At 42.0% G+C, this 15,411-nt stretch overlaps 1 protein-coding gene across 4 annotated transcripts in view; it reads right to left on the bottom strand.

Annotated features, from left to right (window-relative positions):
* Positions 1 to 4,519: 4,519 nt before the first annotated feature.
* The window catches only part of TMEM164 (transmembrane protein 164), a 31,814-nt gene continuing 20,922 nt past the window's right edge, over positions 4,520 to 15,411 (bottom strand). For all 4 annotated transcript variants that reach the window (XM_041485402.1, XM_041485404.1, XM_041485403.1 and 1 more), the window contains 2 exons: positions 6,908 to 7,008; positions 4,520 to 6,498 (listed from right to left, as the gene is read on the bottom strand). In XM_041485402.1, the coding sequence (XP_041341336.1) occupies positions 6,292 to 6,498; positions 6,908 to 7,008 (308 nt within the window). In that variant the 3' untranslated portion in view covers positions 4,520 to 6,291. The remainder of the gene's footprint in view (positions 6,499 to 6,907; positions 7,009 to 15,411) is intronic.

The raw sequence follows: 15,411 nt of genomic DNA, 5'->3' as shown, positions 1-15,411 counted from the left end.
ACACTGGATTTCTACTTAAGCTGTTTCATCAGTCTTTATACTCTGCCAGAGAAATTAAGCTGGAAAATTGATTCTTTTCCCCAGCTACATGAAAACTTGAATCCTCTGCAATGGAGATATAATAATACAGGGTGGGCACATCCAGTAAGTTCTTTTTCCAAGAACAGTATTTGCCAAGAACTGCACACAAGGCAATAACCTGCTTGTCTGAGCTGTACTGGGTCACAAGAATACGTCTGACTGTGCTGCAATCATGTTTATTACAGCCAGAAGCATTTGCAAAGTACATTAACACTACTTTGCCATCCTGTGGTGTGGGGCTGAGTGCAGTCCTGCAGCTGCTACAGCAGCTTTCTGAACAAAGGTGTGAACTGAAAACTTCTGTGCATGTTCTCCCATCTTCTGCTGAAGTGCTGTGAAATGGGAACTACAGGACATTGCCCAGGCTGGGGTAGGAACAGTGAGGAAGTGTGGAGAAAGCATCTTTGTACTGTAACAGTTCCCTGAACTCTGCACCTGAAAGACAAGGACAGGTCCTGTTTAAACAGTGATTAAAGGATTTACACCCTGCACTGAGCTCTGCCAGTAAATGCTGTTGACTGATAGGTAACAGGCAAAAGTCAGACTGAAGTGCTTAGAATTCCAGAAATCCCAGTACCCATTGTTCTCCCAGAACTGCTGTGTGCGAGGTAGACAGCATCAGGCTGTACAGACTGTTTCAGACAGGAGCCTCCATCTTCTTACCTGATTGATAAAGAACTAATATTACATGCCTCTGATTCTTACCTAGTTATAAAAAGTCCTGAGCAAGACAGACTCAGACCTGGCACAATTAGAATGATCACAAGACTATCCAGTATCCAGTAAAATGCATTTATTTGTTTTAATTCCAAGGTTTAACAACTATTTGCCCAATGATCTGGACTTGGGGCACAACAACAAAAAAGCCCATCAGAGCAAAATACAAAAACAAGTACACAAATTACCCTTTATTTGTAAATGTTACCTCATAACCAAAGTTTAGCACATTATAAAGTTTACAAAATTTATAACACTTACAAATTATTCAGAACTAACAGCATATGTGGCAGTTGAGCCCATCCACATCCATGCTTGCCCTTTCCACCCCATTCTGTGCCTGGGCAATGCCATGCTGGGACTGGACTGTGGGGTAAGCAGCCCTGCAGGTTCCTGCAGCCCTGCAGGTTCCTGCAGCCCCCCGGTGCTCCAGCCCAGCCCCTGGCACAGGATGGTCTGGGGGAGTGGGGTGTGCTCACTGCTCTGCCTGCTGTGTCCTCTGCAGCATTGGGATAATGACTCAGGAAATGCAGAAATAGTTTTTTAAAGTACAAAATTGACCCTGAAGAAAAATAAAATTATTTATAAAACAGCTTGGCTTTGACTAAGTTACACCAACAGCTGCAAGAAAGAGAGATTGACAGCAATATCACTTGAAGTACAAGGTCACAAAAATCAACAGATTTGTTACGAGTCCTGTCACTGTAGAACTGAAAACACCAAAGCTGACCTGTGTGCCTGCAGAAACCTCCCACCAGGGCTGACATTCACCCTCTTCCTGGCTATTTCAGAGCTTTGTTAACTATAAAGATGAATTTAATTCCTAAGGATCCACCTAGAGTGAAAACTGTCACACTGAAGAAAACACCACGACTCTATTTTTTATTAGCTATGGATTCATAGAAAACAAATGCTTCTGGTTTAGATGCAAGACTTAGGACATAAAAGTACAGTCAGTTAACAGTTGCAAATAGCCATTTCTGAAAAATACAAATGAACATTATAAAATTGTCTCAAATATACAGAAATATCAAAATGCTGGGGCCAGCAACAGAAACCTACTGTTAGGTACTCTCTGACCTCAAGGTTTGACTGGACTGCAAATGGACTGACTTTTCCTCAAGCATACATAAGTTTTGCTTATGGGCAGCATCTTTCAACTAAGAAGCTGAACCAAAACCAGCTCCAGGTGCAGACTGTGGCTTTTCATCAATTTATAAACACATGGGCAAGAGCTATTTGTTTGCACCTTTCAGAAGAAACAATGCAAATTCTCCTTTAGTGCTTTAAAGAGGAAGTTAAACAAATAGATCCAGCTCAGACACTGCACAGTGTCTCTGTAACTCTCTGGAAAAAGAGCACTGCAGGGATCCTGGACAGCTGAAGCCATGGCACAAGGTGGTGGGGGCAGAAATGTTACTGCTTTACCTGTGTTTTGGAGGACTACTTATTCCAAGGTTGCATAAACAAACCCATCAGTAAACAAGTTTATTATAGCTAATAATGCTTCATTCATGGGTACACTGGGAGGGAAATGCAGCCAGTGGCAGCTGGAGTAATGAGTTTGCTTAACTCCCTGTTTCTTTTGAAATGCCTACAATACTAACACTTGGAGGGCTGTGTTCAGACCCCTCAACCCATACCAGCATCTCTGAAGGCCAGGCAGTGGCACTGCACAAGAATTTTTTGGGGTATTCTGGCCAGCAAATGGAGTTGCTTTGGGGTGATTTTACACTCTGCTTCAGCTGCTGCTGCTGGGAGCAGTGGGTCTGGCTGTGCAGCCCCACAGCCACTGCTGCTGAAATTCCCAGTGCCATGACACATTTGGGCACATCTGACCAGGAGGCCCAGGACAGCCCTTTCAATTGCACTGCACTGCAGCACTGTAAAACCTCATCACCAGGTACTGGGCAACAGCTTCGAGTTACCTTGACATGGATTGAGTGTGTAACACCCCAGGAGAGAATGCAATTGCCTCCCAAGAACAGCAGTAGAGTTTTGTGTTTTCATTTCCAGCATAAATAAGCATAAAGCAACCAAAGAAATCTGTATAGTGTAACTTCCTTTAAAATAAACCATTCAGGGAAAAGAAAAATCAGCCTCTGCCAGGGAAAACAACAAATAACTGCTATAGAGATGAAGTACTCTGCTTTCCCATTTCCTGCACATATGGCAAGCTCTGGCTAATGCATATTTCCAGCAGATGCCAGAGATAGGTGAGGAATGAAGGATGTGAAGTTCCACTGCAATTCCTTCAGAAGTTTTTTCCTTTTCTGCTCCCATTCTGACCTGTCCTTCCCCTTCTGTAGAGCCTGTCTCAGCTACACTGATGCAGTTTTGAGTGGTGGGTCACCATAAATCAACAAAGTTCTAAAAGCCTTCAACGAAGGGCATGGGGAAGGGGGGAATAGTTTTGAGCCTGTCACTGCAGGAAAGATACTGAGGCTCTGGAGCACATCCAAAGCAAAGCATTAGAGCTGGGAAGGGTATGGAGCACACCTCTAAGGAATGGCTGAGGGTTTAGCCTGGGGAAGAAGAGGCTCAGGGTGGGCCTTGTCACTCTGCAACTGAAGGCAAGATGGGGGTCAGCCTCTTCTCCCAGGAAATAAGCAAGAGGAACAGCCTCGAGTGGCACCAGGGAAGGTTTAAATTGGACGTTAGGAAAAATTTCTTCACCAGAAGGGTTATCAAGCCCTGAACAGGCTGCAGGAGGAGTGTAAAAGACATGTAGGTAGGTGTGGCACCTGAGGCTGAGGGTCAGTGGTGGGCTCAGCAGTGCTTGGTTTGATGAACTCACAGGTTCTCTCCAACCTAAATGATTCTGTTCTAACTGAAACAGCCTCACTGATACTGCACAACAACAAAGGAACAGCTTATGTTTAGAAGGTGAAGGTTGCACTGTCTGCCTTCCCACCTGACTCCATTTGATACCTTCACTGCAGCTCCAGTGCTTCTAAAATCTTTCCTAAGTGCAGTAGTTGGTTACCTCTGTACTTTGTTGCCTTGTTCAGTGAGACATTTTCTCAGCTGAAATGGGTATGAAAGATTCAGCAAGCTCCAGAATGTGCCCACACAAGGTTTAGAAGGACAGTACAAGTGCCCCACTGGCTCTGATGAGCAGCTCTATCAGCAAACTCCATGTGGTGAAATTACACCTCGAATTTCTGTGTAACTCAAAACAACTGGAGCAGCCCAAGAGGGAAAAGCACAGGTGACCACCAGGGAGGCAGGGAAGGAGGCAGGGAGGGCAGGGGCAGCCACTCCCAGCAGCTCTGCACCAGGAATTCCTTTCCACTGCCCAGGGATGGCCCTGTCAGCTCCGTTCACATTCCTGCTACTGAATTTTAAGTCAGGCAGAAGAGCTTGCAAATTCTGCTTTCCAAGCAAAGAGCCTGCACTGAGTGAGACACCTGAGCTCATTCAAATGCTCCTGCAGTTTTAATTGACCAGAGGCAGTCAATGGTGGCAAACAGCAGCTGCTTTATACTTGTTTGGAATGCCCTGAAGCAGATGATTACTGATAGGAAATGCTATAGTTTAAAAAAGGAAAAAAGAAGAGGCTCCTGCTTAGAGAAGTGTTCCCAGTAACTACAATATCCTGACAGGAGGAAAAAAAAAAAAAAAAAAAAAAAAAAAAAAAAAAAAAAAAAAAGAAAAAAAAAAAAAAAAAAAAAAAAAAAAAAAAAAAAAAAAAAAAAAAAAAGGAAGATGCTAAAAAAAAGGCAATCAAAAAAAAAAGAAAACAAAAAGAAAAAAACAAACACAGAAACCTTAATGCAAAATAGTATTTGCAAAATTTGTCTAAAGTCCTTCTATTGTAATATACCAGCTGTATATGCCTGAGGAATAGTTTAGGTACATGCTGCATGTTCTCAAGTTGTGAGCATACAGTATATTTCTATATATACACACACACAGCAAGGCATGGAAGAATGCCAGAAACCAATTTGTAAATCAGAATATGGGACAAGGTATTTCTGATAGAGGTATACTTTTTGTAATCATGTAGAGTAAAAATATTTGAAGTAACCACTTGTTCCCTCATAATTTTTTTTTTCTTTTTTAAGGGGGAAAAAAAAAAAAAAGTCAACTTACTTTTGCTTCCTGAGGTATAAACATCTGTACCTTAACTTCAGCACATACCTTCAGGTGATCCAGCTGGAGGAGGTATGATGGTTTTGGTTTATCTTGCAAGTCACAGCTTTGACAACACAATCTATAAATTCCCCCAAACTTCTGTACAAGAAAAATCTGCACCCTGAAACACAACAGTCTGCATAATGGACTCACAATTCTGGAAGAACACAGTCAGGATTTTCTATCTTTCTGCCCAATGGTTTCTCCTCCTGCAAAACTGGAGCAGGTACATGCAGTTGATCATTCTGCCCATCTCCATCCTGTTCTCCAAAAGACAAGCTGACATGTCATGCTACTAAACTGGAACATGCCCTTTGCAGTAGAGGCCTGCACTGATTTGACATTCCTTTCAAAACCTTATTTTAAAACCAATGCACATGATACAGCAGAGCTGTAGGGAGAGAACAGAGTTTCATTCCCTTTCTTCACCCACCAGTCTGGTCAGTGAGGATCAGCATAGATGAAGCAGGAATGTTTCAAAAGCTACTAAGTATAAAAAAACAACTCCTGATGTTTATTCTGGACTTTGTATCTCCACTCCTTCTCCAGTCTAAGGTAAGTGAAAAAAAACCATTTTGTTCAAAGTCAGGACAGAACAGTGGATGCAATATCTTATCATGGCCTATACCTAACATGGTCTTTTAAAATTATTTCAACATTCTTTTTTTCCCCCTCACCAAAATAAAAGCATCTCCAAAGCATCATGATGGGACTTCACTAGATAGGTACTTATCCACTGCAGCTTAGAAATTAAGTAGTTGATTAATTTTTTTAATGAGTTATTGTTCCCCAGTATTTTCAACCAGCTTGAAGAAAATACAGTAGAACCTCACTGTTTTGCACTTCTGATTGGAAGATTAAGTGTGCATGATTTCCTGTGACCATTTTGGAACATTCAAGCTTTAAGAGTTAAGCCAGGTGATGCAGTTCAGCATGTTGGTTCACATCAGTGGAGTGCTACAATTCAGCATTATTTCCTGTCCTAGAAGTACAGGGAATACAATCCTGTACAATTCTTTAATGGAAAATGAGTCAAAACGAGGTAGCACTGGCACTCTCTCTGCTGGAATGTGGACAGGTCCTGGCCTAATTTTAAATGGTGGCTTAGCAAGATTCTACTGTAATCTATACAAAATGTATAAAACATGAACCTTCCCCAGAATAAGGCCACTAATTTTGCCATTGGCAATAGGCAGTGAGAAACAGCAGGTAAAAAAAAAACCTCACTTCATTACAGAGGTGGTTTTGAGGCAAAAAACTGTGGGAAGAAGTATAAAGCCATTGTCCTGCCATCCCCCCTCTTTGTTTTCCAGTATATCTCTGCTTCCTGTATGAACTACTCTGTGGGGAGAAATTTCAGTCTATTTTCTTAGCTGGGAGTCTAAGCAAGTCCATGCTCCATTTGAAGGTGGGGACAGCACTGTAAAACAGCAGGATTATGAGCTTCCCATGAGTCATGGTCATGACAGTCTGATGTCCAGATGCCCAGATTCGGTACCAGGGCCCATAAAAAGGATCTGAGATGGCTGGGCACAACATATTGTTCAAATTCACTTCTGTAACCTGAGGAAGCAACAATAAATTTATCGATTAATATTTTTATCTTGTACTGATTCACCTAAAAACAGTGAAAATTTAGAGAATTACCATAATAATCAAAAATGTTCAGGTGACAAACATTTGCTCAACACAAGTAGGGCAGCTTTCAGAAAAAAAGCAGATCCAAATTCCATTGTGTATTTAATAAATGGATTTATGCAGGTACATAACCAATCTATGAACTATTTTACCAGTACTTGCAAGATATAAGACACAAATGCTGGTTAGAACATGCAATTTGCATACAAGTAGCCTTATCAAAAATTTGCATGCAAGTAGTCTTATCCATGTAGACCTGGACACTCAAACTACTCAGTGTTTTTACTCTGAATGTACTTGCAGACTATCCATTTATTAACCTGGGTTTACTTACCAATCCCAGGATCTGTAAGATGCTAAAATGATACACAAACATAAACCCCGTGGATAAAAGAGCCCACCAGAAATTGCAGAGCGGTTCAGGGGTGTAGATACCTTGAAAAGAAAGGAATACATTAATGTTCAGCTGCACTGCTGTGCCACCACACTCTCAATGAATAATCCTCTCTCTCCTGGATGTCAGGACATCTGGCTCAAGCTGATAACCTCCTCAATACCATTATAGTAATTAATATTTGAGAGCTTTATTTCTTACCTGAAGCATGCTAATCAGCTTTTTCCCTCCTCCTTGTCCAGCAGTGAGATGTACAATATGTTACCTCACTAAATCTGTCTATTTTTCATCAACATCAATGATTTTTACCTCATTCTTCCTTCTACCACAGAAGTAATAAATGCAATAATGGTGTACAAAGAATCTTCAAATAGTCAGGTTATTTATACTTGAACACCTGCTTCTTGCAAGGATTATGATTTCAGCATGCACAGAACTGACAAGCAGCAGGTCCTGTGCAGGTCCTGCACAGCCTAATTGTCATTTCCTAATTTTATGGTTGTTTAACAACTATACTTGCACCAATAATACCAAGGAACAGAAAAGCTGTATCAGGTGGTCAATCCATTAATGACAGGCTGTGCCTTTAAATGAAAGCTGCTGTGTATATTTTCAGATATACACTACAAACAGTTTTATAATCAGTAGATATCACAGATACTGTAAAATGCTTTTCCCCTTCAAATGAAGTAGCAAATATATTATTCCAACCTTTCTCTACCCTCTCAAAACCATGTTTTACTGACAAAACACAATGTTCTCTGATTTGAATGTACCAAGGAAATTAGATTTAATAAAAGTACTCATAGATACAAGACTATCTTGGGAATTAAATATTCAAATTTCATATGGTAAGAACAAAACCAGTTTACAGAGTTCTCTAGACTCTTACTAGCAGACATGAAAATTGCACTGCAAGATACATGGGAAAATATTATTTTCCTTATGACTTTAATAACAGCCTCAGAACACAAAGGAAAGATGCACAATGTCATGCAGTTTGGCTGCTGTAAGAGTTTCAGAGGATTATAAAAATACACTGGCAATTTTTATCTGCCTTTATCTGCTCTCTGATCCATTAGATATTATTAAATACTGGAACATGTATCCAGTACTCAGAGGACAGCTTAGAGCACAGAGTGCAATATTGATACTGGCCTTGGCTAGCCAGCACACTCAGTAATTACCAGGAAGTAATGAAACACTTCAGCATGCACTGTACAAGGCTACTGGAAACTTAAATAACTCCACATGCAGAGCAGCTACCCCAGCACCCACCAGACCACAGGTGCTATGAAAATGCCTGTGTATGGCATCCTGTGGAGATAAATACAAGTAACTGCTGTGACCACATCACTGTTTAGTGCTGCATCCCAGCTCAGGTTTAAGGTCTCTAGAGCAATGCTTCCTCAAGCTCTGTGACCCTTTCAAAAATATTTTCTGTATAGTTTCCTTCCATTATTTGTACCCATCACCAGTTCAAATTGATTTTGCAGTAGCTACCTGAAATAAGTTCAATTAAATAGCATCTTGTGAGTGCTAGAGATTCAAAATCACTTACAAGCTGTTGTCTAAAACTGCACATCCACCCAGTGCTCACTCCCAAGAACACAAGTGCTGTGCTGCTGCCTGCACAGGCTAAGACTGTGTGTGTGAGTGGCAGCAGCACACCTGCACCCCACACACCCCTCCTGGTTCTGACGAGGAGCCAGCAGCAGGGTCATCACCCCAGGTACCGCTGCACACCGTGGGGCACTGAGCAGGCTGGGACTTGGGGAGCCCACAATACATTTGGGCACAGGAGCTACTTGGAAAGCACAGGGCAGCTTGTAAGGTTTCTTATGCAGTGAGAAGGTGAAGGCCAGAGGTGTCTGAACAGCAAGTAAAACCAAAGGTAAAAGAGAACTCTACAGGAATTACTTTGAGTTCTGCAGGTAAAGGGAAAAAATTCCCAACAGTAATTCTTGGGATGCACTTGGCAAGTGTGAGCAAGCATCCTATTCAGAAAACAGTACAGAAGTCTTGACTTAGACAGCAATGATATTCATTAAACTCCATGGCCTGAAAACATCAGACAGGTGACACCACCTTGAATATGGTTTTTCATTACAGAGAGAAGAGGAGGAATGAGCCTTGGTGTCAGAGTGCAGGAGATCATGGCTCTATTTTTGGCTGCACCAACTTTAGGTGACCTGGTCAAGCTTTGCAGAAACTCTTTGTACTCCCTTCTCTGCTGTAAAGAAAACACTGCTTGACTTGCAAAATTTATTTATAATGTCCTTGCAGTTTTAGGTGCATGTTTAACCTAGATACAAAACACAACATGAAATTTAAATAAGGTATCAAAGCAGCTCCCGGGAACTGGCTGAGCAGTGCTAAACCAAATTAGGATTCTGTTGGCAGTTGCCTGTGTTATTTCAAAAGTATTTGACAAAGCCTGGTGAGAGTCTAAAGGGGTGAGCACGCAGGAAAGCTGAAATACAGACACCTCCATATCCAGGTGACTTACAGTGCAGGTAGGGTATAAATACTAATACAGGCAAGTGACCCCAGCTATAAAATGAGACTGGAGGGAGACAACAGTTATTAAAGGACTAAAGAAACTGCACAAGATGGCAACACGGATCCATGGCACAATTTGAGTTTGAACCCAGGCCTCTCATGTCCAGTTCAGTCTAATCAGGGAATGGTATTTCAGAGGTCCCTTAGCAGAGCTTTTCAGGTTCCCCCAACAAGGAATTTCCCTCTGCTACATCCTTGCTCTGTTGCAAAATTTAAAAAAAAAAATCAGCAACTTTCGCTCTCTACAGATTTTTGGTCTTGCTTCCTACTAAAAATATCCCTCCTTATTAAACTTTGCAATCCTGAAAATAATGGTGTGCTTTTCAGCAGTAGCACTGTTTGGACATCAAAGGACAAAAACGAAACACTGACCTCCACACAAAAACATTTTGGAGCACTCTAGATTCCATAGTGTGCTTTGGGAAACTAATTTTAAATTCATACCCGGGATATTTTCTGTACATTTCTCATTATATAAATACCCACTATAGATTTTATTACTCTACAGCCCTGCTATTCAATGGATTGCTGTTTAATGGAGCAGTGTGGTCTATTTTCCATAGTACAGTCTGTTAAAAGAAAAACACAACAGGAAAATTGAGAGCCAGCTGAGTGGCTGTTTGAAGGGCCTGTGTTGGCTTTGGCAAAAGCTACTTGCTGCTTGCATAGGAAATCAATTTCAGTAGGTGGGAGCAGAGTTTCACTCTCTATTTATGAAGGATCACGGGCAGTTCTTACACATTAAGCACTTACAGAAATTTAGTCCAAGTGCCAGTCTGGCACTGATCTCATTCTCAAAAAACATTCACTCCCCAGACAGCTGAGACCATTCCCAGCCGGGGCCATCTAGGTAGGCTGCATGTTTGCTCCTGTGTTGAAACAGCATGGCAGGGGATACCTCAGTTTAAATTACACTTCTTTACTTCAGTAGTATTGATACAAAGGATTCCATATAGACTGAAGAGTTTGGGGTTCTTCATCTGCTTCTAAACAAGACTTTGTTGACCTTGAATATGCGAAGTCGATCATTTTAACATCTAGGAAATTAAGCATGGCTTTAAAAAACTGAAGATCAACAAAGAGATGCCATTTTTTTATACTGTTCCCTCCCCACAATGTGCTAGTTCAAATGTTCTTATGAACTATTATTTTTATTTAAAATTCTCAATACACAGGCTTCTGAAAATTTGAACACAACAGAGAGCAATACTCCTTTTGTGCTTCTGTGAAAACATAATGCAGAAGAAAATTACCCCTCTGTTTGAATTAGAGAATTGGAATCTAAATATAGTACAAATTTTTAATTTAGTAGGGTTTAAAATAATCTCTTTAATGTCTTGCTTTCATTCCCACTACATTTGATAGAGCTTTATGAGTTTTCCAGTGCTGCATGCTCTCTTTCAGTTATCTTACAATTATAAGTAGACCTGCTTAATCCAAAACTCAAGCAACTATTACAATTTTTTCATTTTCAAGCTTACAAAAATACATGGGCAAATTTATTTTCCTTTTATTTCCCTTGATGAGAGGGTTAATTCCAGTTGAGTGGCCTATTGAGCTAGACTAGAGATAAAACTTCCTTTCCAGGGGAAAACAGGAAAAAAAATGTTTTTAAGAGGATGATCCTGAAATCCATGTTTCCTCTACAGCTGTTCTGACTCCATGTGTAGGTTGCAAACTAGTGCCTTATGCCAGGAGGTTTCTGTTTCCCCTCAGTGCCAGCTACTCCCATCAGAATCAGCTCAGACAGAGCTCTTACAGTACCTGCTTCTCAGGAATCATTTTCTATATTCTATAAAGCAGCAGCAGTAGCTCTTCCTCTACCTTCATATAGCAGCAGTTCTTCCAGATACTGGCACCTGCCCTTCTAAATTTCTGCATCTCCTGGAGAGATACTTCATTTTTCAAACCAACTGTAACTGCCCGGTGCATAAAGCTCAGAGGGTCACAGGACAGAGACACATCCCCTCCTCTTCCTCTCTCTTAAATCATCAAACAAGATTATCCTCGAATATTCAAGCTACAGGAGAAACCTGGAATAGAACATGGAATTAATTGCTAGAAGCAGAGTAGGGAAATAACATGCAAGAGTCAATAGCTCTCTAAGTAATTCAGTTTCAGCAAAAGAGCTGTATCACACATTATCAATTATTTCAATAAAGATCGAGATGGACTAGATTTATGACTGCCTAAGTGTATCTAAATGTGAAGTGATATTTCTCCTGGATTACTACTAAAGGTATATAATAAAGCTTGCTTGATAACTCCTTTACCGATTTCTTTCCTTAGCTTTCTAAAGGCAGGGAAGTGTCACAAAGTGGGAAATGGCTGACATAGGGTGCAGCAGCTAAAAAAGGGTCTTTAAATATGGTCCTAACAGCCAATGGAAAACACAAATTTAGTGTTTTAATTGCACTTTCCTAATTTACAACCAAAGGAAAAAGGATCCTTTCATCTGTGCTCGGTGTCTGTGTGCTGCATCTTGCAGCAAGGCCAGGCTGCGCTGAGGCCCGGAGCGCTGCCTGCCCTGAGGGGGCTGCCGGTGCTGGCTGCTCCTGCCCTGCTGCCGAGCACACTGAGGCGTCCTCCGCGAGAAGGGAGAAAAGGAAAATAAAATCAACAGCTTCAACTGACCGTGTGACAATGCCACAGGGCTGCTCTTCTGGCGCCACTTTTAAAGACAGATCAACAAAAGGTCCTTGGGACTTGAGTCAGACACTGGCTCATTTCTCCTTATAAAGATACAGCACTTGCCTAAGAAGAAAATTCTGCTTTATTCCCAGCAAACTCATTTATTTCGCGGCAAATCCGCCCTTCAGGCACACGGGGGCAGCGCACAGGGCTGCCCGGTCCTCGCCAGGGCATCGCCGCCGGCGCGGCTCCCGAAGGGCATTTCCTGCGCCCCGCTCCCGGAGCTGCCCTCCCTCACGGCGCCGGGCACAGCCCCGCCTGCCGGCCGCGCAGCGCAGCGCAGCCCGCTGACAGCAGCGCCGCGCCGAGCGCCGGGCCTGCCCGCAGCTGCGGGACACACCGGCCCGAGGGACCGGCCTGACAGACCGGCCCGCAGCTGCAGGACAGACTCTCAGCATCGCTCCCTGCAACCACAGAATCCTAAACATCTCAATGCCAACAGCCTGTTCTACCTACTGGAGTTACTAGCTCAAATAAATAACACTGGGGATATCAAAACACAGGCAGATTATCTCCTGAGCTCTAGGGAGCTGCTACAAATTCACCCTTATTTCAATCTGCTGTGGAATAATGTAATTTAGAATATCATTTGATCACTGCACTAAGGAAATAACAATTCTGCCTTGATTAACTTCCAATATGATTTGATGTTCTGAAATAAGGTGCACACCTGACCTTGTCAAATCCTTTGGAAAACCTGACCCAACAAGCTTAAGACAGTCAGAAACAGTCATCATCAGTCTCTAAACCTGATGTAGTGCAAACTAGACTTTTTTTCATTATCTTAAGAATGCACAGTTTAAGAACTTAGCTGTCCTGACCCCACTGAAGGTCTCTGAGAGTCTCATTTCTTAAGGACAAGAGAAAACAGTGACCTGCAAGGTCTGGTTCAACTCCTCCAGCCATTTCTAGAATGCTGACTCCTGCTCACATGCATACTGCAATTTTGGGAGGGAGGCAGGTGATACAAGGTGAGATTCATCCAGTAAAATAAAAGTGCCAACTGCAGATATGTAAGAACTGACTTGAGGTAGGAATCTTGCGTGCTGGCTTGTTACATCCACACTACATCTATTTTGCATGAGATCCTCTTAGTGCTGCCAAGAAAGATGAGCCATGGTGTAAAAAGCATTTAATTTGTCTAGCCTGGCATGCATGCTATGTATACATGCATATATGCACTTAGAAAGAAGATATGTTAAGAAATGGAAGTATGGAAGTTTATATTCACTCAGTACAGAGAGGATTGAGAGGGAAGAGGAGTTCTTACTCCCCAAAAGGGATCCATGTCCTTGAGCTCCAGTGAGTTCACTGTGCAACACTGAACACTGAGTTCCAAACACCTCTCATCCACGTGCTGCTGAGTGTGGTAAAGCTCCCCCTCTTACAGGGTCGGGAAGGACATGAAGGCATGTCAGCCTGCACCACTGCAATAAGTAGCAGGAAAAGACAGAAAATAAATTATTACAGCCCTTGCTTACTGTCACTAGTTTCCTTTCAAAGAGGAAACACTTCAGCAGGCAGTTGGATGTGCGTGCGTGGCTGGTGCAATACCTGATTAGGGTATTGCAAGCAAACTTGAGGGTGCAGCTCTACAGCCTGAGCCTCACATCCACTCTGCTTCAGGTGTTCTGCTCACCCTATCTTTGAGAAACGTTTGGATCCTATCAAGGTCACCAGTAATGATGTAGGCAGATTCCCAATAAAACTGAAGTAGTATAGTTTTCCAAATACAATCCATTCCTTTTCATTTTTTTCAAATTTCTGCCCTATGATTACTTCTCTTAACCATAATCCACAGATTCACTGATGGAAATTTCTATTTACAATACTGAAATCAAGCTGCATGCTGATCAATGTCAGTGATGAAAGAGCAATTTTCACAAGATACAGAAACTGTGGACAAAGTATGACCTACTCAGAAAATACTTAAACAGAGGTGCTAGTGGAATGACACAATTAACAATAACAAATATTTTTAGGCTGCATAATTTTTCCACCAAAAATGATCCATTAGGTCACCTGTGGCAGGAGTTTATGGGTGTTTTGTTAATTACACCCAGTCAGGTGACCAGGAGCCAAGTGCATAAGAAGTGGAGCATTTATTAGTTAAACAGCCCAGAGCAATCTCAATTGACAGGTTCAGCCAGCTAAGTCCTTTAAGCAACTTTACTGCCACCACGTGAACATTAGATGGCAGCAAATACCTGTACATAAAAAAACAGGGCAGGGGTTCAGAACACTGAGCCAGGGTGACAACTGTCCAACATCAAACCCTTCAAACTGCCAGTCCAGTTCTTGTCAGTCCCAGGTCCTGAAGAGCCCTGAGAACCTCTACTTCAACGCAAGCAAAAAGCCAAACCAAACCACCAAACAATCAAAAGAACACATCAAGCATCATCCAAGGCCAAGCCTTTTTAAAGCAAAGGACTGTCTTAAAGCAACCTCAGATGGGAACTCCAAGGCCACCAAGTGATTTATTGACATCACAACAGCTTTGTCACTACCTTAAGTTCACTCCATGGCTTCTCATGTTTTCTGCCCCCTGCTCGCCACCCTTCTCCTGCAAAGATTATGAGTTTGTGTAACTCCTACAACTACCCTGCACTTTGGCATTATTTGCTAGAATTTTAGGCTATCAAGGGTGGATTAAAATTAAAACATGGCTGGCATATTTCCCTAATAAAATAAAGAAACAGAATCATCTTTTTAAGTACAAGACTTCATTTTTCCTTTGAATCATTTTTCTTAGTTTCACTCAGCAGGTCACACTGCAATCAGGTCACTGCAACACAAAGGTTACAGTGAAAGAGGATGAATGATTTTAAGTGACCACTGGTATAGAGCACAATGGATTCAGCAGGATGAAGAGCCTGACTGCATCCCATTGCTTGACATCACATCCTCAGGGCTTTCATTAAAGGCTACTGAACATGTGGATCACAAATGATCATGTTTTATTTCCTGGATGGAACAATCCAGCTCTGCTAGAAAATGCAGCTAGAGGCATGTCAGCACTAGAGGGGGGCAGAGCACCACACCAGCTGAATGTATAGTGCATTCCCTTTGAGGATCCACAACTGGAAAAATCACTGGCCAGGGAAACAATTTAGGACTCCCACACTGACTCAACTATTGTGGCAGAAGTGAATGCAAGACAGCAATATTGTTAGAAGGGATAACAAGCAATC

The sequence above is a fragment of the Pyrgilauda ruficollis genome, unplaced genomic scaffold (genome assembly GCF_017590135.1).
Source record: "Pyrgilauda ruficollis isolate IOZ18807 unplaced genomic scaffold, ASM1759013v1 scaffold7, whole genome shotgun sequence".
Lineage (NCBI taxonomy): Eukaryota > Metazoa > Chordata > Aves > Passeriformes > Passeridae > Pyrgilauda > Pyrgilauda ruficollis.
The sequence above is the reverse complement of the archived record's forward strand: the minus strand, read 5'-3'. Positions and strand labels throughout refer to the sequence as shown.